At 50.4% G+C, this 24,550-nt stretch overlaps 1 protein-coding gene across 2 annotated transcripts in view; it reads right to left on the reverse strand.

Annotated features, from left to right (window-relative positions):
* Positions 1-463: 463 nt before the first annotated feature.
* Positions 464-24,550, reverse strand: part of UBE3B (ubiquitin protein ligase E3B) — a 43,218-nt gene continuing 19,131 nt past the window's right edge. Inside the window, exons 16-28 of one of the 2 annotated variants that reach the window (XM_090257805.1) lie at positions 23,282-23,400; positions 22,532-22,646; positions 20,896-20,995; positions 17,993-18,112; positions 13,083-13,259; positions 12,842-12,952; positions 10,394-10,531; positions 9,991-10,056; positions 8,212-8,270; positions 5,012-5,194; positions 4,467-4,578; positions 1,576-1,668; positions 464-746 (exon numbers count right to left, since the gene is read on the reverse strand). In XM_090257805.1, coding sequence (XP_090113931.1) covers positions 555-746; positions 1,576-1,668; positions 4,467-4,578; positions 5,012-5,194; positions 8,212-8,270; positions 9,991-10,056; positions 10,394-10,531; positions 12,842-12,952; positions 13,083-13,259; positions 17,993-18,112; positions 20,896-20,995; positions 22,532-22,646; positions 23,282-23,400 — 1,585 coding nt within the window. In that variant the 3' untranslated portion in view covers positions 464-554. Of the gene's footprint in view, positions 747-1,575; positions 1,669-4,367; positions 4,579-5,011; positions 5,195-8,211; positions 8,271-9,990; positions 10,057-10,393; positions 10,532-12,841; positions 12,953-13,082; positions 13,260-17,992; positions 18,113-20,895; positions 20,996-22,531; positions 22,647-23,281; positions 23,401-24,550 lie in introns of those variants that run through there. The other variant, XM_090257804.1, reaches the window with a different exon arrangement.

Raw genomic sequence — 24,550 nt, forward strand, 5'->3', positions numbered from 1 at the left:
TGGCTGTGCCGGGAGAGGCTGCTGTGGGCAGGACGGAGGCAGCGGCTGTGCTGGGTGCATAGAGGCTTGGCAAGGCCTTACCTGAGTAGTTTTGAGAAACGAAAGGAGAGCGTCTCAGGCTACTAGGCTTCGCGCACTCAGGCCCACGTCATGAACACTTCCCTGGAGCCTTGGAGGGCTGGGCCTGGTCCATGCACAGCTCACTCAGAACATTAAGGAAACAAAGACTCACCAAAAGACCAAACTATCAAAAAGAGAGACCCCTCTGCAGTCACAGGCCTGGGCCTCAGGCCTCTGGGATGTGGGGAAAAAGGACGAATGCTGGCGGAACCTGGAGGTTTATTTCCGACACCCCCTTCCCACTAGTGTCACCTGGAGAATGTTGTGCAGAGTTGCCATGTGCATCCAAAGCCCTTGAGGCCACAGGGGAGGCTCTTGGCTATTGAGAGGGTCGGGACCACTGCCACTGCCACTCCCAGGGGAGCGTCGCCTCCTGGAGCTGGAGGTCCCTGGTATGCCAGGAGCCCACGAGGGCAGGCAGCCAAGACGGGGAGCTAGGACAGCTCGAAACCCGTGTTCATGCTGATGGCGTAGCGCAGCTTCTCCCGGAGGACGCTCTTCTTGCTGTAGTTGGGCAGCTTGAGCAGGTTGAAGCAGGTAGAGGAGGTGGGCAGACGGCCACCTGGCTCCCGCTTGCGGATGGTGAAGAAGCCCCGGAGGACGCTGCCCAGGGTGTCCCCAGTGTCCTGCAAGTGCACATCACAGCCTTGGGTTGGAAGACACCCAGCATGGGAGCCTGGGCAGGTGCCACAGCGGGAGGCCTGGGGAGAGGTCTGGCCAGTGCCCGGGCATAAGCAGCATGTAGCGTGCTGCCCTGGCTGGGCCTGAGTGCGCACACCACTGCCCGGGCCAGCCCCCGAACTGAGGACAAGCCTTGAGTGCACAGAAGCAGCCCACCCCCAGGTCCTGCACAGGGGAACCCTGTGTTGCGTAAGCACTAGGAAACGGGGCCTTCTGGTTAACCACCGATTATCGAGTAACCAGCTTTCCGAGCCAGACTACTATACAAATGCATTAAGGCTCAAAACATCTTGAGCGCAGCCCGACCCTAACCCTTGACAGGGGCCCGCAGTAGGCTGCAACCTGTAAGGGTCCTGCAAGAGGCGCCACCTGGAGCCAGAGGCCGCCAGGTTGTCAGGGGTGGGGTGAGGGAGATGGTTTTGAGGCTCCGGTTGGAGCACCAGCCCCACAGAGCACGACAATTGTAAGGCACTCATTCTTCCTTTACAGACGAGGGATCGGGGCGCAGCCCAGATGAGCGCTGGCAGGCGGGGGGTGTGGCACTCAAGTCGGTGCCTGTTCAGTCCCAGGCCCACGTCCTCACCCCTCCCTCCCTCCCTCCCACACCGCCCCGCAGACCTGGAGCCCTGGCCAGACCAGCAGCTACTACACGTCCCCCAGCCACTTCTCCCTGAGGGAGTGATGAGGAAGGGACGGAGAGAGCTGAGGAGGCCAGACCCGGGGACCTTCCCGCCGGGCTCCGGGGAGCCCAGCCGCCTGCCCCAGCAGCGGTACCTGATCGTCTGACACCTCGACGCAGCGGATGGAGAAAGGCGGCTTGAGGTAGGCGAACCCCAGTAGCGGGGGCCTGGAGCAGCTGGTCACAAACTGCAACACAGGGCGGGGGGCAGGGGACGGAGAGGGGCCGCGCCCTCAGAAGCGGGCCTCACGGTCGGCTGCGCTCTTTTCTGTCTCTAGTCACTGTATCATCAATGGCTACCTGGCTGGCAGGACGGGTCACAGGGGGCACATTTGGCCCAAGAACTGGGACACGTCCCCCGTCTCTCTGAAGGGCTGCCCCCTGGGGCTAAAACACACGCAGGCCACACCAGCAGACACCACCAGCCATTTGTGGGAGTCTGGGGGAGAGCGGAGTCCGGGAATGCCAACTCCCACCAGGAGGTGGTCTCCCGGGGGACTGTCACGCAGGCAGCAGGAATCACTGCTGACTGACACCCTTCCTCAGAGACACCATGCCACAGGGCCCCCGAGATGTGAAGTGGGGGAGAAGCTGAGGTGCAGGAGAGCTGACACCCTTCCTCAGAGACACCATGCCACAGGGTCCCCGAGATGTGAAGTAGGGGAGAAGCTGAGGTGCAGGAGAGCGGGCTGAGCCAAGGGAGGAGGGCCTGCAGCTGGGGCGCAGGGAGCCGGGTGCGGATGGATCACACCGCCTTGCCCCTGGCTTCCCACTCAGCCTCCCAGCCAGGCAGGGGACGTGCAGGCGCGCTCGCCTGGGCCTCGGCTGCTGGTTTGGAGCCGTCTCTGTGAGCCTGGCTCCTGGGGGCCCCTCTGACAGCCTACCCTGCTCTCCGAACACAGACAAAAACCAGACTCTGGAGTCAGCGAGGCAGAGGGCAGCATGGCCCCGGGCACAGCCAGCCCCCGTGCCTGCCGTCCTCCTGGGGATTCCCTGCACCTTCCACGTGGCAGCGCCTGTGCCACCTCCCTACAGGTGCTGCCAGCTCGTGCCCAGGCAGAGACATCGGACCAACCTGGAAATCCAAGTGACAGCCCGCACAGGGAAGTCCTAACAAACCGTTCGCTTCCTTTACATCAACATTAGCCAAAACTGCTCTCCCTTCTCTGGAGGACACAGGGACCTGCTATTTACAACAGCAAGCTTGCTTCAAAATTCTGTGGCGAGTTCAGTGCGCGGGTCTTAAAATAAACATTACCACTTAAACAGTGTGATAACTGGGTGTGAGGCTCCTGAGACCATCTAATGACAGTTCGTGTGTTATGCTTCAAAGTTTTTAACGAAAGGTATCGACAACACGTTACTCTCCTAACGTATTTTCTTTTCCACCATAAAAACCGTGGATGGTTCCTACTTAGAAAGTTCTGCTGCGTCCCACACTGCTGAGGGCCCCGTGAGCCCGACCTCATCTCATCGCTCCACAATGCTGTGGGATTCGACCTGCTTTGAGGAGGAGGAGACAGACCTGGCAGTCTGCACATCCCAGTTCAGGCCGCTCAGGCCTGCTGCTTGCCACAAGCTGGGGTTGGCAGGAGGGAAAGGTGCTCTCACCCTCCTGGGACAGGAGGCGGAATGAGGGGCATGGGAAGCACCCAGATCTGTTATCATTACATTTAAAGAAAGCACAGTCACACCCACTCCCAGACAATAGTTCTGTGGCTTCCACCGGGCTCTGGGGCCTGTCTGTAGCCGTAAGAAAGGGCAGAACAGGCTCACGGCAGGAAATGCAGGCTTGAGGGCGGGCTCTCCAAAGACACCCGCCTACTGCGCAGGGCCAGGACTGCACAGATAGGAGACACTAGCTTTCCTCTCTTTCTAGGAGAGGAGGAGACAGCTTTGCCCACAAGTGGCAATGCTGGAAAAATGAACCAATTCTCTTGAGATTCAACTGCTGAAATTATGTCCACCTGCCCATCCCGAGTCCCTGGAAACCAGTAGGGATGAGCAGTGTGTGACTGCATCTGTGGTCTGAAGTGAGGGCTTCCCCTACGGGAATGACCTCTCCAAGGAGAAGGAAAACCCACTGCCATTTCACTTGGTGATATTGTCATGTGAGACCATTCCAGAAACCCAAATGTCCAAAGGAAAATATTTCTAGGCACTTAATCAACCGCCAGAATATGGCAAAATGTTCATGATGAAATAGCAAATAGAAGAGCAGGTGGCAAAGTGATACGATTCCATTGTTATAAAAATAAACACATGGATAACACACACATGGACAAGTGTGTCATCCGGTGTCCTATCAAACATTGCTGGTGACAGTAACAAAAACAACATGGTGGCACTGGGGGGACATTTTGAATACAACTTTAAAGTCACCAGTTCAGGGGTCCTGGTTAATGTCAGCCACTCTGTTTGCAAAAGATGGATTACTGTCTGCCTACTTGACTGTGTGTTTTACTGGAACATTGTATGTGTGGTACTGATTTTCACACTGTTGAGAAAAAGGGTACACAGAGGTAGTCCCTGCTGAGTAGAAAGGCACATCCTTTAAGTCCTACACTGCAGAAACAGAGATTGTTTAAAAGTTTGCCTGTCTCAATTTTCCTAAGGTAAGGTAATAAACATCTTTTAGTTCTTCAACAGGAAAACAAGAAAGAGGTATTGGCGAGACCAGCACCCGTGAAGGGGCAGGGGAGTGTTGAGCCCCACACGCATGCCCACCGTGCAGGCCTGTACCTGCAGAGGGTACGCAGCAGGCTCAGCAGCTCATGGGACTCAGCCGCACCTGACCCTGAGGCCCTTTCTGGCTGCCACTTGACCTACCACCTAGGGCTGCCCATGGGGCAGGGCATGCTGATGATATGAGCTCCTTCTGATAATTTAAGTTTCCCCAGTTTAAGTTATTATATCAACTGGCCTGCTAGATTGATGAGGCTATCTATGTACGCATGAACGCATGTATAGGGAAAACATACAATACCTTCAGAAACATGGCTCTCTCGTTGGGCGTGAAGTCGGAGGCCAGAATATCCCAGAGCCAGATGATGACCCTGTGACTTCCGTGAAAACCACCGTAGTACACTGTGTGCTTCCTGAAAACAATCCAGACGACGGGCTCAGCCACACACAGACAAGCACCAAACTGAAGAAAAGTGGCACGACTAGTGACTAAGTTCTCTTAGAGTCAGGGGTTCATGCCTTAATAATCCCACGTCCCTGGAAGCTAAATGGGCAGAAAGTTCAAGAGCTGGTCATGCTGTTCCTAAGCAGAAGCAACAGAAGGACCTGCAATACTATTTCCTAGAGCTTCAGAAAGCCCCGCGGTCCTCCAGAATAGCTTCCCCTTCAGTCTCTAGGCAGACGAGTGGTTGAGCTTTTATTCCAAGGCTATTCACCCGTGATTAGAAAGGAGTGCACCTGGAGATGGGCTTCTGAAATGACCCTCCAAAAGGAACCCAGCCAGGGAGCAGGCTGCTTTGAAGGAGGCCTAAGAATTTCACCCTCACCCTCTCACTCACTCCTTACTTTAAATCTTCCAGATCAATCTCAGCATTGTCACCGGAGATGAGACGCTGTAGCTCAGGGGTTGAGAACATCCGGATCCACTCGGGTTTGATAATAGAACGGAAACCGCTAATGAGGGCAGCTGTCTGGTTTTTGATTTGAGTGTGCATTCGAAAATGTGCCATCAGATGGATGTAGCTAATTCTGTTGCCAAGAAAAGAAAACAATGGAAATTAACAGGACAGGGCAGGCTGTTCCCAATGGGCTAGAAGATGAGTTCAGTCATTTCTGAACCATTTATAAAAAACACAAATAGTACCAGAACATTTCACCAGAACAACAGAAATGACCGTGATGATAGCTCTCCTGAACGGTACGATGTGTGCCACTGTGAAGGCATTAAATGTTCAAGGGCATTACCTCATTCACTCCTCAAAAACAAAAAAGAAACACTGCGTCAGACATCAGAATAACACCCCAGTGTGTCAAGAATCAAAGCAAGACATTCTTCAGGTAAGGAGAGGGCCCTTCTTGGTACAAAGGGTATTTTTTGGACTTGTATTTAATTTTATCCTTTTGGACATACAATGGGGGAACCCCCCCAAAAAAACCCAAAATTTATTTACAAAAAATTGTGTATTTATTCTTACATGTATAAACTTCAGTCACCTTCAAAGTACTCTCCATTTGATGCAGTACACCTATAGAGATGTTTTTTCCACTGCTCAAAACAGTTTTTGAACTTGTTGATTTTGATGACTTTTAGCGCTTCTGCTGTTTTTTGTTTCACTTCTTCCACATAAGCAAAATGTTTCCCTTTGAGGACTTTTTTAATCGGAGGAAAAAAAGAAACGCTGCTTGGGGTGAGATCAAGTAAATAGGGAGGGTGGGGAACGGGGGCGGCGGGTCATGCCATTTTTGGTCAAAAACTGTTGAACACTCAGCATGGTATGGGCAGGTGAGCTTGTCAATCACCCATCATGAAATGGGCAAACACGTTGAAAGTCTTAAAAAACAAATTCACTCAGGCCGAACGCAGCCTCTCACAACACCACCAGCTGGTACCCTGACACAGATGGGTTCCCGGAATGCTTAACTAGCAGGGGGAGCCTGTGTTACAAGGGGCCCATCCTCCAGAAGAGAATTCTGGGTTTTTTTGGGTTCCCCCTTGTATAACAATTAAGATATAATTCAGTCCTCCTATAAGCTTTAAAGCAGAAAAAACAGCTTCATGTTGAAATTTCAATCAAAACCTTGCTAATCTCGACCAAGAGTCTAAGCCATGAAAAGATTAGCCCACAGAAAGTTCCAATCAAATGCAGATGGATTATATTCAGTTTCAACTTGGAAGTCAGACACTAACAACGGTTCCAAGCAGATGGTCTTCTGGGTGTGTTTTTATGAACACAATGATCGCATCTACAACTGTATTACATACAACAATTCTTTTGAACAAGTTAAATACATTCCAACAGGTGCTGACTCCTTAGCAAACCATTAACTCAGAGATGAAAGAGGCTGAGCCCAGTCCAGGTATAACTCTTAAAATTCCAAATTAGTACAGTCCAAATAAATCTGTTGTACCCCACAACACTCAGGTCTGGGTTACTAACCTTGAAAATATCTCTATTTTTTAAAATTATCCAGCAGCAAAGTTGCACATTAATACGACTCAATATGACCTTTTCTATTATTGTTACTCTTTCCCTATACTCTCCGAAGCCGGTTACTAGTACTGTTCCATTTAACCAAAAGAAAGAGAGGGACTGTCCCATTTAACATCTAGAAGTACAAGATCAAATATCAACCTGAAGGAGGGAGACACTGGCATTGCCAGGCCTTTTAAGAGAGTCTGCAGAACTGGACACCCTTGCTCTTACACTGAAGTTTTATGCTGAGATCATGTAAGTTTCCACACAGGAGGTTTCCAGGTATGGCAGGAATCTCACTCAGCAAGACTGCACTGACCCACTTCCTCTGGCTGTTATACACACAGGTCCTACCATCACCCCTGTGCCATCACGTCTGGCAAAATCGCCAATCTGAGGGCAGCTGGCTGTGTGTGGCACGTCACATATTCGATGATGGTGACGATCACTGCTCTCATTTATTAAGGCCCTCCTTCAAGCCAGACATCCTGGAAGGCACTTTACATGCAGCGCTATCTCAGGAGAAGCCCTCTCAAGGGCTGGCGAGAGGGCACCCGGCTAACAGAACGGATTCACTGGCTCTGAGGCCTCCAGGCAGTTCCTCCCACCCAGGTGCTCTGCTCTTTCTCAGCTGTCAGACTAACTCCCCAAGGCCAAGAGTCAAACTGGTGTATTTCAATCCTGATGGGAACTGGGTCTGTTCTTCTGACTATTCAGATAGTCTGAATAAAAGCTCCCAGGCAGGCATACCGACTGAACCATCCAACCCGAGAGAGACACGATGCTCAGGGACACTGGGCTGTACCCTGCATCTGATCCGGATCACTCACCAGGTGGGACTGGGCTCTCACTTGTCACTGAAGAGAGTGACACTCAGATTATAGATCAGGTGCCCAGCTGAGCCTGGCGGTAGGAGAAGACCGATAGATTGACAAAAGGGCCAATATCTGCTCCTCATGCCAGGTTCTACTGTTTTAAATAGGTGAGAACAGGGCCAGGTGGAGGCAGTGCATTGAAGGGCTTTGCTTCTAGGGACCAAAGAGGCTGACACTGACGATAGATTCCTAAAAGCCTATTATCTGTGGCAATAGCTGCCGGGCTTCAGAATCCCCCCACGTCTATAGAAGGACTTGTCTGCTGCTCATCTGAATTCATCACTGCATGTCCTCAAAAACAGTGTTTTATACAATTGCCACATGCTGTCGTTTGAAAACCATCTGCCCCTCCCAGGCGTCTTTCTGCCTCGGTGCCCTCTGGGGTCAGGGCCGTCCGTGCCTGAAGGGCTCAGAATCCCGCGTGGGCATCTAGAGCCATCCTTAAATTCCTGAGAACACTGCGGCCTGGGTGCCTTTGACCTTAGAAGCGCTACTGCAAAAATAAATGGTCCATTCTTATTTTGCAAATCGAATTTTACACAATTTTGGCCTATGAACTGTAACCAGTAAATTCCATTATGATATTTATGGCCTCTTTCTACTTCCATCTATCTTAATAAATTCTCAAAGTAAGCCTGGAGAGCCAGAATGAAGTCTTTTCAAGTGGTGACCTTAAAAATCGAATTGCTATACTCACTTATTTTCATTTGTAACAGGAATGGTCTTCCCCCCAGGAACCAGTTCATGGCAAACAAGCTGGGGGAGGAGATGGCAACAGTTACTCGGGAGAATTCTAACGGGGGAAGAAAGCTTCCTGCAGATGGAAGGGCCTGATGCTCATGTCCATAATAATGAGAAAATCAAGACGGGACATGTTTGGTAACAACCATTTCCACAAAAAGCCTGGACTTAAGTATCAGCAAGCTGACCCTGCATGATCAATATGAAAGGTTTCTTCCCATCCGGTCCTTGTTCCAACATGCGTATTAAGGCCTTGTGTTGGCATTCAGGAGCACAGTAGGGTGGTGAAATAAAGGCTGGTACACTCATACTCTGCAATACTGTGCAGCTATTAAGAAATATGATGAAAATGTATGTTATTGAAAAGGTGGGGGGGCATGCATGGTATTGTTTCATTTCGGCCAAAGAAACTGATGCGCCTGCCCGGCCACGTGAACAGTGGCACTCTCCGGGCACCAGCGGCATTATAGGTGGTTTTCACTTTCACCTTTATGCTCATTACAGCTGATGTTTGGTTAGGAGCTTGCATCATTTTTATAGTCAGGAGAGAAAATTAAGGATGTCAGGAGGAAGACTCAAAATCTGACTAAAGATTTGGAAATGCTATAGAATCAACTGCTTTCCTCATCCTCAAGAACTTCCATGGCTCACCTAAAAATCCAAAGAGTGCATCCATTGTTTTAAAGCTAATTTTAATAAAAATTCTATTCCTGTAACTCTAAGGATGCAGAGAACTTGAAAAACAGTGACCCCTAGTGCCACTGCCGTGTACATCTGGGGGCACACAGAGGGTTTTAAAGCTAAAAGGGCCCTTTGGAGCTGCCCAGCCTGCAGTTCCCCATAAAGGGCTTGCCTTGTCTGTGAGTGATTATTCTGAGAGGAGTTCTGTGATCGGACGAGTTGGGAAAGCTGAGGCTGGGTAACAATACTAGGTTTCTTCCTCACAGGTGTCTCCGAGCCCTCATGCCGGCCTGCTGGGCGGCTCTTCAGGGGGACAGTCGGGCATGCAGGAATCTACAGAGCATCCGGTGACACTGGTCCCATCAAGGGCTCACATCGGCCAACAGTGCGTCTCTGAGATGAGGAGACTGTGGCTCAGGGAGGCCGAGTGGCCCCTCTGAGGTGACACTGGCAGGGCTCTAAGACAGCCCCACACTACTGAGTTCATGGTTTCTCCAGAGCAGCCCTCTGACCACGTGCACACAGGCCTTGTCCAGCTGTCACGGGGACACAACTGAAGGGACAAAGAGCACTTCCAAGAAAAGCTGGAAGGAAAAACTCAGGGAGGAAACAGCTCTGCTGCCCTGATTCTAAGGGTCTTTTCTTTCTGCTCTGCTCTTTGTGATGAGTTGAAACAGACAGGATTCTGTTAGGGGCACTTCTCAGGACCTCCCTCCCCCTTCCTAAGTCACAGTCCTCTGTGTGGGGCTGCTGATCCTCACCATGGTAACGAAAAGCAACGTTATAAACAGGGAGGTACAGCTTCCATCAGGAATGACCCAGAGTGCAACCTCAGCAGAGCGAGGGTCGAGCAGGCAAAGGCCAGGTCAACTAGGGAAAGCCCTCCCTCCCGGCAAGGTGGGACAAGGGGGATGGGCAGGAGAGCCAGAGGGGAGAGAGGCCAGCCAGACAGATCCTCCGTCTGTGGACCTGCTGGGGACAGAACCACAGTAGGGTAAACCTCAGGAGGCCCACAGAGGAAGAGAAAGAGGAGCGCAGACAGAGGCTGACTTACCTGGCCCATGACATCCTCATCATATGACAGCGTTAGGCCCAGGTCGGCGATGTCCCCATCATAGCGCTAATACAACAGAGAAGGAAAAGGGTTCAGGACCCTTCAAGGTCACAGGGACCTTGAAGAGCCGAAAACTCCTGCCTACGACGTCTGCTTGCACAGTAACTGCTGTGGCTGCCGTGCGGCCTGAGCAAAGGCAAAGGCCACGCATCACCTCGAGGAAGGATGCCGTGTCAGTCCCGGGAGGCCGAGCCCACAGGGCATGTGGGGGTCTGTGGGGGCCAGAGTGGGTGCCTTTACCGCAGCAGGAAACCTCATGCCGCCATGCCACACCCTGCGGGGCTTCACTTCTCTGTGCCTTCCTGCTAGCACTCAGCCAAGCGCCCCCGCCTTCCACACTGACCTTAATGGAAGTGAGGTTCTTATAGAACTCGGAGTCCAGGGAGGGCAGCTCGTCCACAGAGCTGTAGAAGATACTGTGGTGGTGCCCGAGCAGCTGGCTCAGGAAGAAGGAGGCGAAGGGCACGTCCACCACGATTCCCTGGGAGAGAGGAGACCGAGGCTTGCCGTCACTGTCTGCCCGGGATTCTGCTCAATAATCACTCCGGGGCAGCTCAGGCTGCAGAGGCGCCAAGAGCATCTGGAGGCACTTCCTGAATTTTCAATCTGGATGATGATACCTCCCCATCACATATCAAACCCAACCAAGTACCTCCCAGGGACGGGACAGCACAGTGGCTCCGGGCAGAGCCTTTGGAGCTCCTCGGCTCAGGGACCAAATCCCAGCTCTGCTGCTGCCTGGCTCTGGGGCTCGGCGTTGCCGCCCGTAAATGGGCAACAGCACAGCCTCGCAGCTGGAAGAATGAAAGGAGCAGGGTGTGGGGGAGCACAGACCACAGGCTCGCACCCAGAGGCAGAGCGAGGGGAACTTCTGGGAGGAGGAGACCTCCACGCTGGACCTAAAGGAGCACAGGGGCTTTAGTGTGAGGTCCATAGGCATGAACACAGACCTGTCTGGTCACAGCACAGTGTGAGGGAAGGGAGGTGAGGGATTCGGCCAGGGGCCGGCAGGGCCAGATCAGAAAGGGCCCCCTAAGCCTCCTGCAGCCTGGATTCTGTCCTAGGGCAGCAGGGAGAGCTGGGAGGGCTCTAAGCAGAGGTGCCGCCATTGCATGACGCCAGGGAGCACTGCCTACTGCGTGGACTAGGGCAGCGGCCGGAAGGGTGAGAGGTGCGTGGACTGGAGACTTCGAGGGGAGGGTCAACGAAGCTCTATGGTGGCCTGTCCCAGAGGGTCAGCAGGGTTACGTGAGTTAATGTGTGTGCTCCTTACAAGGGGCCCAGTAGGTCCTAGTTTCTTTCATCTGCACTAATACTATTATTTTCAAAGAGGGCCCAGGAAACAAGGGGGGACAGTCACAACAGCCAGGGAGTCCTGCTTTTCAGCTGGCCTAGCCTCTCCTGGGTCTCATCACAGCTACACATTTAAAGAAAAAACATGGCAAATGCCCAGGTAGGTCCTCAAGAGAACATAACAAATATATGTTTTCAATGGAAACCAACTGAGAAATTGTTTCCGTTCTGAGACATGAAAACAAGCACAGAGAACAAGGCCGGGCTGCTACCTGTCCAGTCCAGAGCAGGAGGGCTGGAGGGTGCTGGCAGGGACTCAGATGGGGCCCCTGACTCCCTCACGGCGAGCGACAGAAGCCGTGGACAGAGGCTGTTTACACAGAGGGTGGCAGGTTATGCAGGAGTCAAGAATGTTCGCCGCCCACGGCTTTTCCCCTCCACTTGCCCCAGCTCTGGCTCTCGGCCTCTGGAAGGCATCCTGGCTCCCCCAGGGCTCCAAGGGCGTGGGGGAGAGGTGCTCAGAGGGCTCACGTCCTTGCTGCTCTGGAGCCCACAGTGAGGTCACAGCGAATGGCCCCTGACAAGCTCACACTGCAGCTTTACTTCCTTCCTGAGGGGCTGGACTCTCAGGGTGCGGGGTCAAGCGCTGCCGGGAGGGAGTTCTGCCAGCTCAGCTCTCAGTGGGGGGACCGGGCCTGACCGGGGCCTGCAGAGGCCCACACTGCCCTGAGCCCGTGACATGGCAGAGGGGCAGAGGAAGTTCAGACACCCTTCCTCTTAATGACAGCAAGGATGGCAGCTCCACCTCCTCCATGGCCAGGTAACAGGCAACACAGGTGTTTTACCCGTGTTACCCCACTTACCACCTACCGCAACCCAATAACGCAGCTTCTAGTAACCCCACTTTACTGATGGGAATCGCGACCTAAAAAAACACGCAGCCATGTAGCTACCTAGGGAGGACCAGTCTCAACCAGTTGCTCTGGGCTGCATCCTACCTTCACGTTCTAGCCTGCAGGCATCTCCCAGGTACCTCTGGCTTACTTTGAAGTACTCACTCAAATAACAAAAGATTTTTTAAACAATGTAACAACTGCCACAAGCCATAAAATGCTGCTCGCCTACAATCATGGAGACCTGGCCCCTCAGGGAAGCTGAGGGCTGGTTTAGGACTCAGGCTGGCCTGGGTGCAAATCTTGATTCTATCACTAACTAGCGATGAGACTCTGGGTGACTCTGAAGCCACAGTCCCCTTATCCTTGGTGAAGCAGGACAGCTGCTTCCTCTCACCACGGGATGGTGGAGAGGACTAAATAATACCTGGAAAGCACCAAGTATTTCTGTACAGCAATCTTGGTTCTCATCCCTCTTCCCTTGACTTTGTCCTAGTGAAAGGGAGTTTACATGGCTAGGCCTGATCACATGAATGCTTACAAAGCACACGCTACTTCTCATGGTTTATTTTCCTTTCCAGTTCAATGCTCCTTCACATGCCTACCTCATACACAGCCTTCCCGAGCATCTTGCCCACAAACTCAAAGAGCTGCAGGTAATTCTCATGAATGTAAGATGTGGGTGAAGGGTAGAGCCTCTCGTCCCCACTGGTCGTCTGCAAGGCAAAAAGATGGATAGAGGCAGAGAGGTTAAAGGCCTTGTAATGAGCAAGCCCAGTCCTTCACTTCTCATTTGTCACCTCGAATTTGGCTGCTGTCAACCCCGCTTTCGCTCCCCTTAAATACCTTGAATAGGTTGAGAGCCGGGTCAAATACCCTCTTGATGATCTCTTCCAAGAACTCCTTGAAAACACCGTCTTGATCAATCCCCGCCTCGTCCACCCCGAGGTCATTGACGAACTTCACGCGGATCACGCCCTTCATGGCGTGCTGGGAGAGCTGCCGGAGCTGCTCGTAGCCGTCCTGCCGAGGGCAGAGGGCAGCCCATTAGAACTCGAGGCCCCAGCGTGACTCGGAGCTCCCTCCCCATGTGCAATAAACGTGCTAGTCAGGAGGAGCGCACTTTTCACCCGCTTGTACATGAGAGCCTGTTAAAAGGAAAATCCATTTTGGGGATGTGACTTTACCACTCTTTGGCAAGCAGAGACTGCCCTCGAAAGGATGCAGAGCCGAGAGACAGGAAATCACACAAGATGAGTCATGATAAGCTCTTGCCATCAGACAAGGTATAAAACCTGGACAAGATCTCACCCTCTCTATTTTAATGCTAAGAGTATCTTTTAGCTCATGGTAAAAATCATTCAATCAATCAATCAAACTTACAGACTGCTAGAAGATGAAAACTAAAAATACTCTCCACCCTCCACTCCTGGTACCTTTCCCCAGATCAGGAAAGGCCTTGTGAGTCATGCTGATATCCCAAGGGCAACAGGGAGTTAAAAAAGAGTTTATTCAAGGAGCACCATGGCTGGCTTTCTGACTTAGGAAGGTCTTTCTGTTGGCAGTAGAGCAGATGGATGGCAGGGGACCAGGCAGAAAGCAGGGAGACAGGGTGTAGGAGTCATGCTGGGCCTGGACGAGGGCAGGAGCAGAGGGTGAAGCCTCAGCATGCCCCTGGCTTATGTCCGGCTCTCTCAAGACACGCAGCCGCTCAGCACACCTCCCCTGTCCAGAACCTCGGACACAACTTCGAGTTCTCCTGCTAAATTGTCTTGTTTAGCCTGTCCCTGGATTATAACTTGAGATCTTCCTGGCTCCTGATTCTGTCACCTCGTCGTCGTCGTCGTTGGCAGCCGTCCGTCTCGAGAGACGATGGTGTAGCTTCTTAAGAGTCTATCTGCACCGCCGAGAATGGCTGTGCAGTCCGACTCGGGAGTGACACGGTATCTGTCTCCTCCCGTGTTGAATAGACATCTTACGATGACGCTGGAGTGTCCTCTCCAGTGAAGCTGAAGCTACAGAGCCTGGGCAGGGTGATATGGAGGGTCTGCTGTTGCCCATGCAGCAGACCCCCCCTCTCTTCGCAGCTGAAGGGTCCAAGGGAAAGACGGAGTCAATACAGCTTGGCTTCAGGTGCGCCGCAGGAGTTGCCGGTGTTGACTACAACGCCAAACTGCCTTAGGGACTCCGGCTCCGGATTTTCTGTCGGGGTTTACTCCCTTAGCCTTTCCCCTGAAGAGGTATGCCGCAAGGCAGCGGAGGTTTTTGGAAATCAGAGTTTTCCTTCTTTGATGTGCCCTGTCTGTCACCTAACGTATGCATTTCTGACATGTGGATGCTGATAAGCAAGCTGTTCAGGTTTTCATTTCAGTGATGATAAAACACAGTGCTGAACAGGACAGGACCCAGGGAGGAGTCCTTTTGCCCAACATGAGGCTCATTCACCACCGGGGCGACACCTATGTCTTTAGATGTTGTCATGTACATAGCAAATCAACCACAGCATCTGGCTGAGGCCACTCCCTCTCAGCCACAACTGCAGTGCGCTCAGATGTTTTGCTGACATTAGAGACACCATCTCCAGAGCATCTGCCCATCTACCACTCTGGCCCCTGTCACAAAGCAAATGAGGCCAGTCTGGCAAGACCTGCATTAGGGACCCCTTACTGGCTTCCTGCCGATCACATTTCCCTGGTGCTCACCTAGTGATCCAATAGACCGTTCTATCGTGGCTCCAGCTCTTATCCAGGGCTCCAAAGTTAGTGAGCATGAAAAAAATTACTTCTCAAGTCTCCTCTGTCATCTGAAGGCACAGGAACACGATTCTGAGTGCACAATCCTGACAAGTACTTTCACACATGTGAAGTTTGAGAACCATCAATTTAGATGAAAAGAAGGGGAAACAGGACGTCACCATGCAGTTGCTGCAGCATTTCAATTATTCGGCCTAAATTTAAGATAATTATCTTGGCATTGAATTGGGGACCGGTGAAGAATACAAGCATGTTCCTGGTTGCCTATAGGAGCTTCTCCATTCTGCCTTAAAATGATGCCTCCCTGACCTTTACACACGCTAGCAGGTGCCTGGGACATGTGGGTTCAAGGTCAAGGTGTGTGTGAAATTAGCATGCGAACGAGCACATTGCAGGTGCCCGAGGAATGTCTGCTGGACTAAAATTTCCACTTGGCTCCATTGGCCCCACATGAGCCTCCTCTTTGAAAAGTCATGAAGAGGAGTTTGCCACCTGCCTCCTCTGATGTACCGCATCGCACCCCACTGCGTGGCTGGCATTGGTGTTGCAGCGCAAGGATTAGAACTTGCCCCCTGGAAGGTAAGCACGTGGGAGGCATTCCTCTTCTCTAATGCATCTTGAGGAACAGGGGCAGATAGAACCCTGACCTGGGGAGGGGAGAGATGATTTCCTTCTTCAATGCCTTCAAGGGCCGATGTTCGAGGGAACTTGACTGAGAATCTGAATTGCTTTGGCCTTCGTTCTGCCACTGACAGGGTGAGGGGAAAGGGTTGGGCAAGTATGTACAAGGTTCCTCCCCGTTCGCCCTCCGTGGGAGGATGCCTTCCTGCATTACTAACACCTGGACACCCAATGCAGAAGCACTGCCGCCAGAACGAACCATCGAAGAGGAAACAGAAAAAAGCCTTGGGTACCAGGAGTCTAACATCAGCTTTTCGATGCCCCCTTGTGTCCAAATCAAGCAAAGGCCCCTGGGCGCCCATGTTCTAATAACCAAACTACCAGATCCTAACACTGATAGCTGAATAAACAACCCTCTTCCTCTCCTAATTCAACGGGAACGCCAGTGATCAATTTCATGACAAGATATTTCTAATGAAGTAAAGAGGAAAACAGACTGCCTAAACCTAAGACAGGCACCCCTCCTTTGACTTCCTGAGTGATGTGTTTTAAAAAGCAGGCTCAGGTAACCTGGATGTCAAGTGACCTTCCATAAGCAGAGATGCTTGAGAAGGGAGTTGGGGACTCTGTCACTTTTGGGTGCCATCAGAGTCTCTACCAACCCAGACTTCCTGTGGGTGCTGGTCACACTGAAGGAGGAATGACGGGTGGTGGGATCAAGGACTTTAAGAGACAGGACAGATACATCTGAAGAAAATTCTGGAGAAATGAGTTTCTATAATGCAACAGGGTTTTTTCTTCTTTGGTCAAAGCAGAGGTTGCAAACCGGTGCCCACATGTTGCATTTGGTTGGAAGAGAGGCGTTATCTGACCTTCCAGGTACTTAATAAAATTTCAATAGTTCTAAACATAAAAAATCTGGGAATTTTACATAAAACCCCAAATTTTGGTCTTCTCTTAAACAACGAGAGCATCATAGAACAGGTGGACCTGAGTGTTTCCGGGGGGCACGTGCGCTCCAGCTGCCACTCCTTACCGCTCCCCAATACTGAGGCTGGATGTCCGCTGTCATTTACCAGCTCATTTGTGGGGAACTTTCTCTTAAGTAGACTCACCTAGACCGAGGGCTGTGTTTCAAGAAAAGCAGGTGAGAGCAGTGGAAGTGAAGGATATTTCTATTTGTTTAGCATGCCAACAAGATGCTCCTGCGTGGAGCCATGCTCGGCCAGCTTCGCTCATTCCTGTGGCCCGCAGGGTCCCTGTGGGCACTTCCGTTTCTTATCCCTACTTTTAACAACGTCAGAAACCTCATCTGTTTACCCCGGGCTCCTTTCCCCGTTAAGACCTCAGTGTCCATCACCAGGGATCAGTGGAACAAAGACAAGCTCTCCAGGAAAGACCATGAATGCTCCAAGGGAGAAAGTGAAGGCAGACAGGGTGGAAAAGCTGCAGCCATTGCCATCTGCTGGCTCTCCGGCCATGAGCTGTCCTGGAATCCCACGACGCCCCTGCACGGTATGACTATCTAATGAGGAACTGAGGCTGGAGTGTGACAAAAGGTCTTAAGAGCAAGCATGGGTACATGAATTAGGCCAAGCGTCCCTGGGAATGGGCCCCTGGGGCTCAGTCACCAATCCAACCGCCTGCAGGGACAGCAAGAGCACCCAGGCTGCTCGTGACAGAACCCTGGGCTCCGGAGGGTGTGGCATGCACAAGGCAGACACCACAGGCACACACGTTTACCATGACAATGTTCCAGCAGATGACAGCCAGGGTTTTGTTCCAACAATGTCAATATATTACAATTTCCTAACACATGGAGGCGAAGTGTTCTGACGACAGGCACCTATTTCTAATCCACATGAAGTAGCCACAGGGGTAACCCTGGACACTGGCTCTGGCTGCGGTGGGCCACTTCCCTTCCATTTCATAACTTTATGTCTACAGGGAGCTTCTAGCTCCGTGATAAATGATTTCCCAGTATGGCTCAGTCAGCTCGACCCCGACACTCCAGCCTCCTCATTCACAGCGGAGAGTCTGGGCAACATGCACGCGGGACGAACGGAGTTTGCAGCGACAGGAGAACATCTGCACATCGCAATTCCCATCCTCATGCCTGAGGCAGGAAGTGTCTGATACCCTAACCCAGGGGCCCCCCGTGAAAAGGAGAAGTAGTATTGCCCCGCGGGTCCCCAGCCCTGAGGATACGTTTAATCAAGCAGCCCTCGGAACAGCAGGCAAGACAAATGGCCACGTTCCTGATCCCAGAGCCTTGATTTCAGTGTCATCAGATCAAGGAGTGACAAGGAGAGTTCAGAGGCAACAGATCAACCACCACAACTCCTACGTTTCACAGCGCACGGTACTTTGGGGGCTTCTCACCTCCAACATCCGGGACCGTCGGATGGTGATGTGAGTGACGTGGGGGGAGGCGGAGCTGGTTTCCACCAGGCCCAGTTTCTCCTTCTCCTTGGTAACCATGTTTCGGAACAGGAGAACCCTCTGAAATGAACAAAGGTAAGGCCAGAAACAGGGTCAGCCACGGATGCTTCCCTGAAACACACTGGACAAAATTAATGAAATTTAAGTCACATGAGATCCAACCAGAATGGGACGCTTCCACATGTTCTACAAGTTACAAGTGACTTGGGGAACAATAAACATTCCCCAAAACACTATTGGGAATTAGAAATATAGCTGAATTCATGCCAAGGAATAACGGTCCCAGAAGGAGCGGTATGGCTGCAGCTAGAGTCCAGTGAAAAATAGTTGGGGAGAAATCATTCTCCTTGTTCAGCCCATAATCCACCATAAAAACCTAGCAGCAAGACATGTAACAGAGGCGACTTTATGAAGCCGTGCCCGCTTTAAAGGAAATCAATATTATAAATTTAAAAGACAGAAACATTTCAAAGGTAATTTTTTTCACTGTCAGAATTTTTTTTAAACGATCCTACAGAATAAAGGTTCCCGACCTTTTATCTGCCTCTTCTGTGCCCTCGAGCACACCACACCATGGTCCCACTGCTAATATTTCTCAATAATCGTTTGAAAAGAACCCTTTCTTTCCTTTCCCAGGATTCTGATGAGTCCCTCTAGGCGAGCGCTGCCCCTCTGCCGCACCCTGGTTTGAGAATGCCTGCTGTAACAGCATTCCAGCAACGAGGAGGAGGGCCTTATTTCCCCAAGGGAGGGAAAAGAGAGACTCTTTGAGTCAAGGACAAAAAGACTTGATGACAATCTTAAGCAAAATTCCCAAAAGGAAAAAGAAATGAAAACGGTGAGGATTAGAATACAGCATGGACTCAACACACCACTTTACTCTCAGAGGTCCCCCAGCTTTCTCGTTCACAGCGCCCCTAACAGCTCAGCAGCATCTCATGGCGCTCCCAGGTCAAGAGCAATACTTAACAGTGCCATGTGCTCGGTGGTCAACAGCTTAAGTATTTATGTGATAAGATATTAATAGCTGTATTCAAAAAATACACATATATTAAAAATTTTTTTTTCAAATTTCATTTAAAAAAGCCAACTTAGCATAACGTCATTGAAGAATGCGGAAACTGTGATCTTGAGCTAGCATTTCATGGAGTGTCCAACAGATTTCCTGTGTTCCCCATAAAACTGAAACTACCTTGTGAGAACCCGGGCGCCCCAGCACACAGTCTGTGAGTTGCAGACAGAGTGGAGGTCCCAGACTGTAAGACGTGGGAACGCTACGGTCCAGGGCTGCAGTCACAGACACACAGCTCAGGACATGGCACTGGGCTTTGAGTTAGACTCTCCCAGACTGGACTAGGCCCACATGATGGACGGCTAAAAACCACTTCAGTGGGGAATAACAGTGGGAGAAGGCTGCTAACCCTTGAAAACAGGAGGCTCAGAAGGCAAACGAGAGCTGTCTGCAAGTCTCAGAAGATTAGAGATTCCAGCCTTAGTGGCCAAAGGGTAGAAGTTACAGAGCAGACGGTCGGCTGGAGGGGAGGAAGAATGCCCCGTCCCTGGCGAGCGGACCACAGCAGAAGCACCTGCCTGGCAAGGTCAGGGAGGCTGCTGAAGGGCTCTCGCACAGGGAGCACGTGTGACTAAGGCATCTCCATGCGGTCCCTCGTTTCTGAGAGGCTCTGCTGTCAAGTGCAATGAGAATTTAAAGGGGAACGTCCCCGTGTGAAGCACTGCTGGAGGGTAAAGAATGACTACCATTAAGTGTTACCATCAAGGCCAAAAAACACTGTCAGAGCTGTGAGGAGTGAGTGACTCGGAAAAGTGAGTTACAGACACCTCCCATGCTACCTGCTCAAAGCCGACCTCACCAGCACGCTCCCCCCACGGAAAGGCTCCCCAGGCACCCAGGCCAGGCAGCTGGGCGCCACCTGAATTCCTAATCCCTCCTCCTCTGAGTGTCGTCATTCTCCAAGGCCTGCAGGTGCCACCTCCTTCAGAATCTCTTGACTTTATCGTCTTTCTACTACTGTGGCCCCACCTGGGGCCAGGCCAGGCTGCCTGAACACCTGTTTCTAGCCAGTGCTCCCATACCACACTGGCCAAGAACTTGGAAAAGCGGAGCTCTCACCAGGGGCCTCCAAAGCTGAAAACTCTCCAATGCCCTTGGGCGAAATCCAAGTTCCTGCCTTTGGTTAACAAGGCCCTTCTTACACCAATTTGTACAAACATCCTTAGCTCCTTCACCCCCTCCTTATATTCTTTCCAGCCACACTGCACGTCTGGCTCTCCAACAGCACTGCGTCTGCTCTCACCTGAGGCCTTGAAACCCTGCCCAGTGCTGCCTGTGCTCCTGACCCCAAGCTGGGCTCTCTCAGCATCCATCCCTGCACATACACCCCACTCCACCAGAACTGCCAGTTCATATTGCCTTCAATCTCTGTACCCCCATTACTTAGCTTCATACTTGACACAGAGTAGGATCCAACCACAATCTGCATTTGCTGATTGAATGATCTCATTTATTCTATTCATTAAAAATTTGTATTTATTTATTTTTAGAGAGACGGGAAGGGAGGGAGAAAGAGGGAGAGAAACATCAATGTGCGGTTGCCTCTCACGTGCCCCCAACTGGGGACCTGGCCTGCAACCCAGGCATGTGCCCTGGCTGGGAATTGAACCCGCTGCCTTTTGGTTCACAGGCCAGTGCTCAATTTACTGAGCCATACCAACTAGGGCTTGATCTCATTCATTTACTTCCAATCTCTAACAGAGATGGAAATTCAGGAACCCTGTGGTGAAAGAGAAAGGTGCATAAGGAGCCAGCTCTGAGTGCGACTCACGTTTTTGTGTGGAATGACATGAGGGATGTACTGTAGGATCAGCTGTGCCCGTTTTCTGTCCTTGTCCAGTTCTTGAAAGAGCACACTAGGTTTGAGATCCCTTAAAAAGACATGGGTTTGGAATAATTAAAAATAACAAACAAAAAAACAAACAAACCATTTTTGGCAAACTGCACACTGTGGGCCAAATCTAGCCTGCTGCCCATTTTCATAAATGAAGTTTTAATGGAACACAACCATACTCATTTATTACGTATCGTCTCTGGCTGTTTTCATGCCAGAGCAGCAGAGTTGAGTAGGTAGCTGCAACAGAGACAGTCCAGTCTGCAAAGCCTAAGACATTTATCATCTGGCTCATTACAGCCAGTCCTGCTCTAACGCCACAGCCTCAAGAGTTACACAAGAGTTGACATGTCATTGATAAAAAAAAATATCGTACATGATTGTTGTTGCAAGAGGATTCTCCAACCTTATTCTCAGAGAGACCTAGCTGTAGTTTTGTTTTCTTTTTTTAAATAGTTTGTTTATTTATTTTTAGAGAGAGGGGAAAGGAGAAAGAGAGGGAGAGAAACATCACTGTGTGGTTGCCTCTCACTTGCGCCCCCAACTGGGGACCTGACGTGCAATCTAGTCACGTGCCCTGACTGGGAATCGAACCAGCGACACTTGGTTCACAGGCTGACGCTCAATCCACTGAGCCACAGCAGCCAGGCCTAGCTGTAGTTTTTATCCTACTAATTCTGTGTTTTAAAAACTGCCATTTAACTAACATAACATGTTGCTCAGTTGAGCTAAAGTTTTCTTCTTCCCAGTTTGAATAAGAAACAGTTGCTATTGGGTTGGCCAAAACAGTTAATTTAAATTTCCCCACGATGGCTCTAATAGTGCTCAGTTGTCTTCAACTTCATTCAAAGCAATTTTGTTAGACTATATTGTGATAGCTGTCATATCAGTGTGCATTAAAAAAAAAATTACCAAAATGGGTGCATTTTTGTGCAGCCATTTTAATATTGAAGAGGGAAGAAAATATGTGACATTTCGGCACATTACATTTTATTTCAAGAAATTTAAAGACACAACTAAAACACAAAAAACAGATCTATGCAGGGTATGGAGAAGGGTCTATGAACATATCAAAAGCGGTTTGCGAAGTATCTTGGTGCTGACATTTTGGCCAAATAATTCTCTGCTGTGGGGCTGTCATATGCACTGGAAGATGGTTAGCAGCACCCCTGGCCTCTACCCTCTAGAAGCCAATAGTGGGAGTTAGCTGACATGCTCAAAATATCCAAATCAATAAAGTTATTGGCGAAAATAAAAAATGTGGTTTATATTACGGAAAAAATCCTACAGACTTTTTGGCCAACCCAATCAATGTGCTCTGGCTTTGCTGCTATAATGAGCTCTATCATCTTCAGTGTACGCGTATTTTAACAGAAGCGACTGCTAGGTGACCCATCCCGGCAGGTGCTTCACCAGAACAACAGCTCTCCTTATGCAGATGAAGGATAAAGGAGCAGCACTGATTCCTCTCTGCCCTGGAACACGAGCACAGAGCACTCGGGGCAACTCAGCCGCGGGCAGCGTGACGGAGGAGACTCTGGCCCCACCAACCCAGCCCCCACCCCGGGCTCACTTTCGCAGCCAGTGGTCCTCGGGGGCGAAGCGCCGCCGACAGTCCCGCTCATACAGCACCATCAGCCACCCGTGGACGGACTGGAACAGCTCCAAGGTCTCACCCTTGGCGTTCTCTGTGGGGCACACAAGCGGGAGAGTCACACTCATGAAGCTGATCAGAACTGGAGAGGAGCTGGGGGGACAGCTCTTGTTGTCAAGTCCCATCGAGGTCCTCCGCTCCCTCACTCTGAATTTTACATGAAACCTACAGAACTAAAAGGCCCCCTGCATATGTCTGAAATGCCTACAGAACCTGGGCATCTCTTAGACACAATGACTCATGCTGCCTCCCACTAGTATTTCATCCCAGGACCTTTTTAATCTAAGAAGTTTGTACTGAGTCACTGGGAACACATCAGGAGGTGGACTCTAATCTCAGGTGTGACCTGACCCCCGTTTTATCTTCTCAAAGATAAAATCAACTCAGAGAGTAAAAGGAGATTTGGGGCAAAATTAATCATCATTAATAATTCCTGACACATACAAGCAAATCTTGGAAAACACGTGGGAGAACAGGACTTCTTTAACCCCACCACTGTCTTAAGAAGTCACAAATAGGCAATGAAGAAAGAAAACTTGTAATTAGGTGAAGAAATGTGTGTTTTCAGTTCACACTGATAGACAATAAGGCGAAGAATCAGCTGCTGTTATTGACTCTGGCCTCCCCGCCCTTGAACTGACTGAACAATGACTGCCACCTTTACCTTACCTACGATTCCATCCCAGATCATCTTAAACACGAAGTAATTCAGAAAGGAGGAGATGGTGACCAGCTCTTCCAGTTTGAATGAAATTTGTTCTTCATAAACTTCAATGTCATCAAGGATCCTAAATCAAATAGAAAATTATTCACAATTGTCCACTAAGAAAAGGGGAAAAATGAGATCTATACTTCTTAAAAAGACAAAATAAGGTTAAAAAATATGCTCTGTCATTTAGAGACACTTACTGTAAAATTTACAGATAAGGTGGCAAAAGTCTAGGATTTGCTTCAAAATAATGAGGGAGCAAGACCGGCTGTGAGTTACTGCTGAGGCTGGTAATGGACACAGGAGGGTTCACTGTACTATATTCTCTCTTCGTTCAATTTATTTGAAATTGCCCAGAGTAAAAAGTTAAAAAATACAGTTAAGAAAAAAACAGTAGGCTCTACTCTACATAATTTTCTTACTCATCAGGATTTGACTGTGACACTTCTTAACTCATGCCTGAAATCATGCCCAAATATCAAGGAGTCTTCACTGAGAGTCTGTGTCTGCTGAGGAAAGCTGTGGACTCTATTTCTGCAGCGACAATAGACGCCAGTGGCACTTAGTAGGTGCCTGAGAAGTCCTTACGAGTGAATGAATAACATCTGGGGGAACTGATGAATGAATGAACTATTTATGATACGGCTCTCTCTGAAAACACCCTAACACTGCTCCATTCGCCCTAGAACCTGACTCCCCCTTGGGTCACCCTTGACCCAGCAATTCAGGGTGTCTGCGCTAGCAGCTGAGGCCTCTGCTCCTGCCTCCAAGCTTACAGAGCCCCTCCCTCCATGACTCTTACCCAACTGCCACCCACAAGGCCCTGATGCGCTCCAGCCAACATCCTCTAGCCTGACCATAACTGCCTGAGGTCCATTCTGTCTAATAATTCTTCACCAACCTTTCGGGAAAAAGTGGAATTAAAAAAAATACGAAATACACAAGTAGACACATAAGCTTAAAGAACAAAGGACTGAATGGGGCTAACGCCTGTTCACTTCTCACTGTCAGGCAATGTCCTCAGTACGTGATGTTCCTTTTCTCGTTTAGTTCCTACCACATTGGTAACGTTACCTCCATTCTGCTAATGCAGAGATGAAGCACAGCCTCCCGCGCCGTTGCCCAGGGTATCTCGGTAAGTGGCGGGGCCAAGTCTTGCACCCTGGCCCCCAGGCTCTGAAATTGTCTAACAAACCATCTAGCATGGGGGGGTAAATGCCTGAAGTAAT

Source organism: Furipterus horrens, unplaced genomic scaffold, assembly GCF_987537825.1.
Source record: "Furipterus horrens unplaced genomic scaffold, mFurHor1.1.pri manual_scaffold_11, whole genome shotgun sequence".
Classification (NCBI taxonomy): domain Eukaryota; kingdom Metazoa; phylum Chordata; class Mammalia; order Chiroptera; family Furipteridae; genus Furipterus; species Furipterus horrens.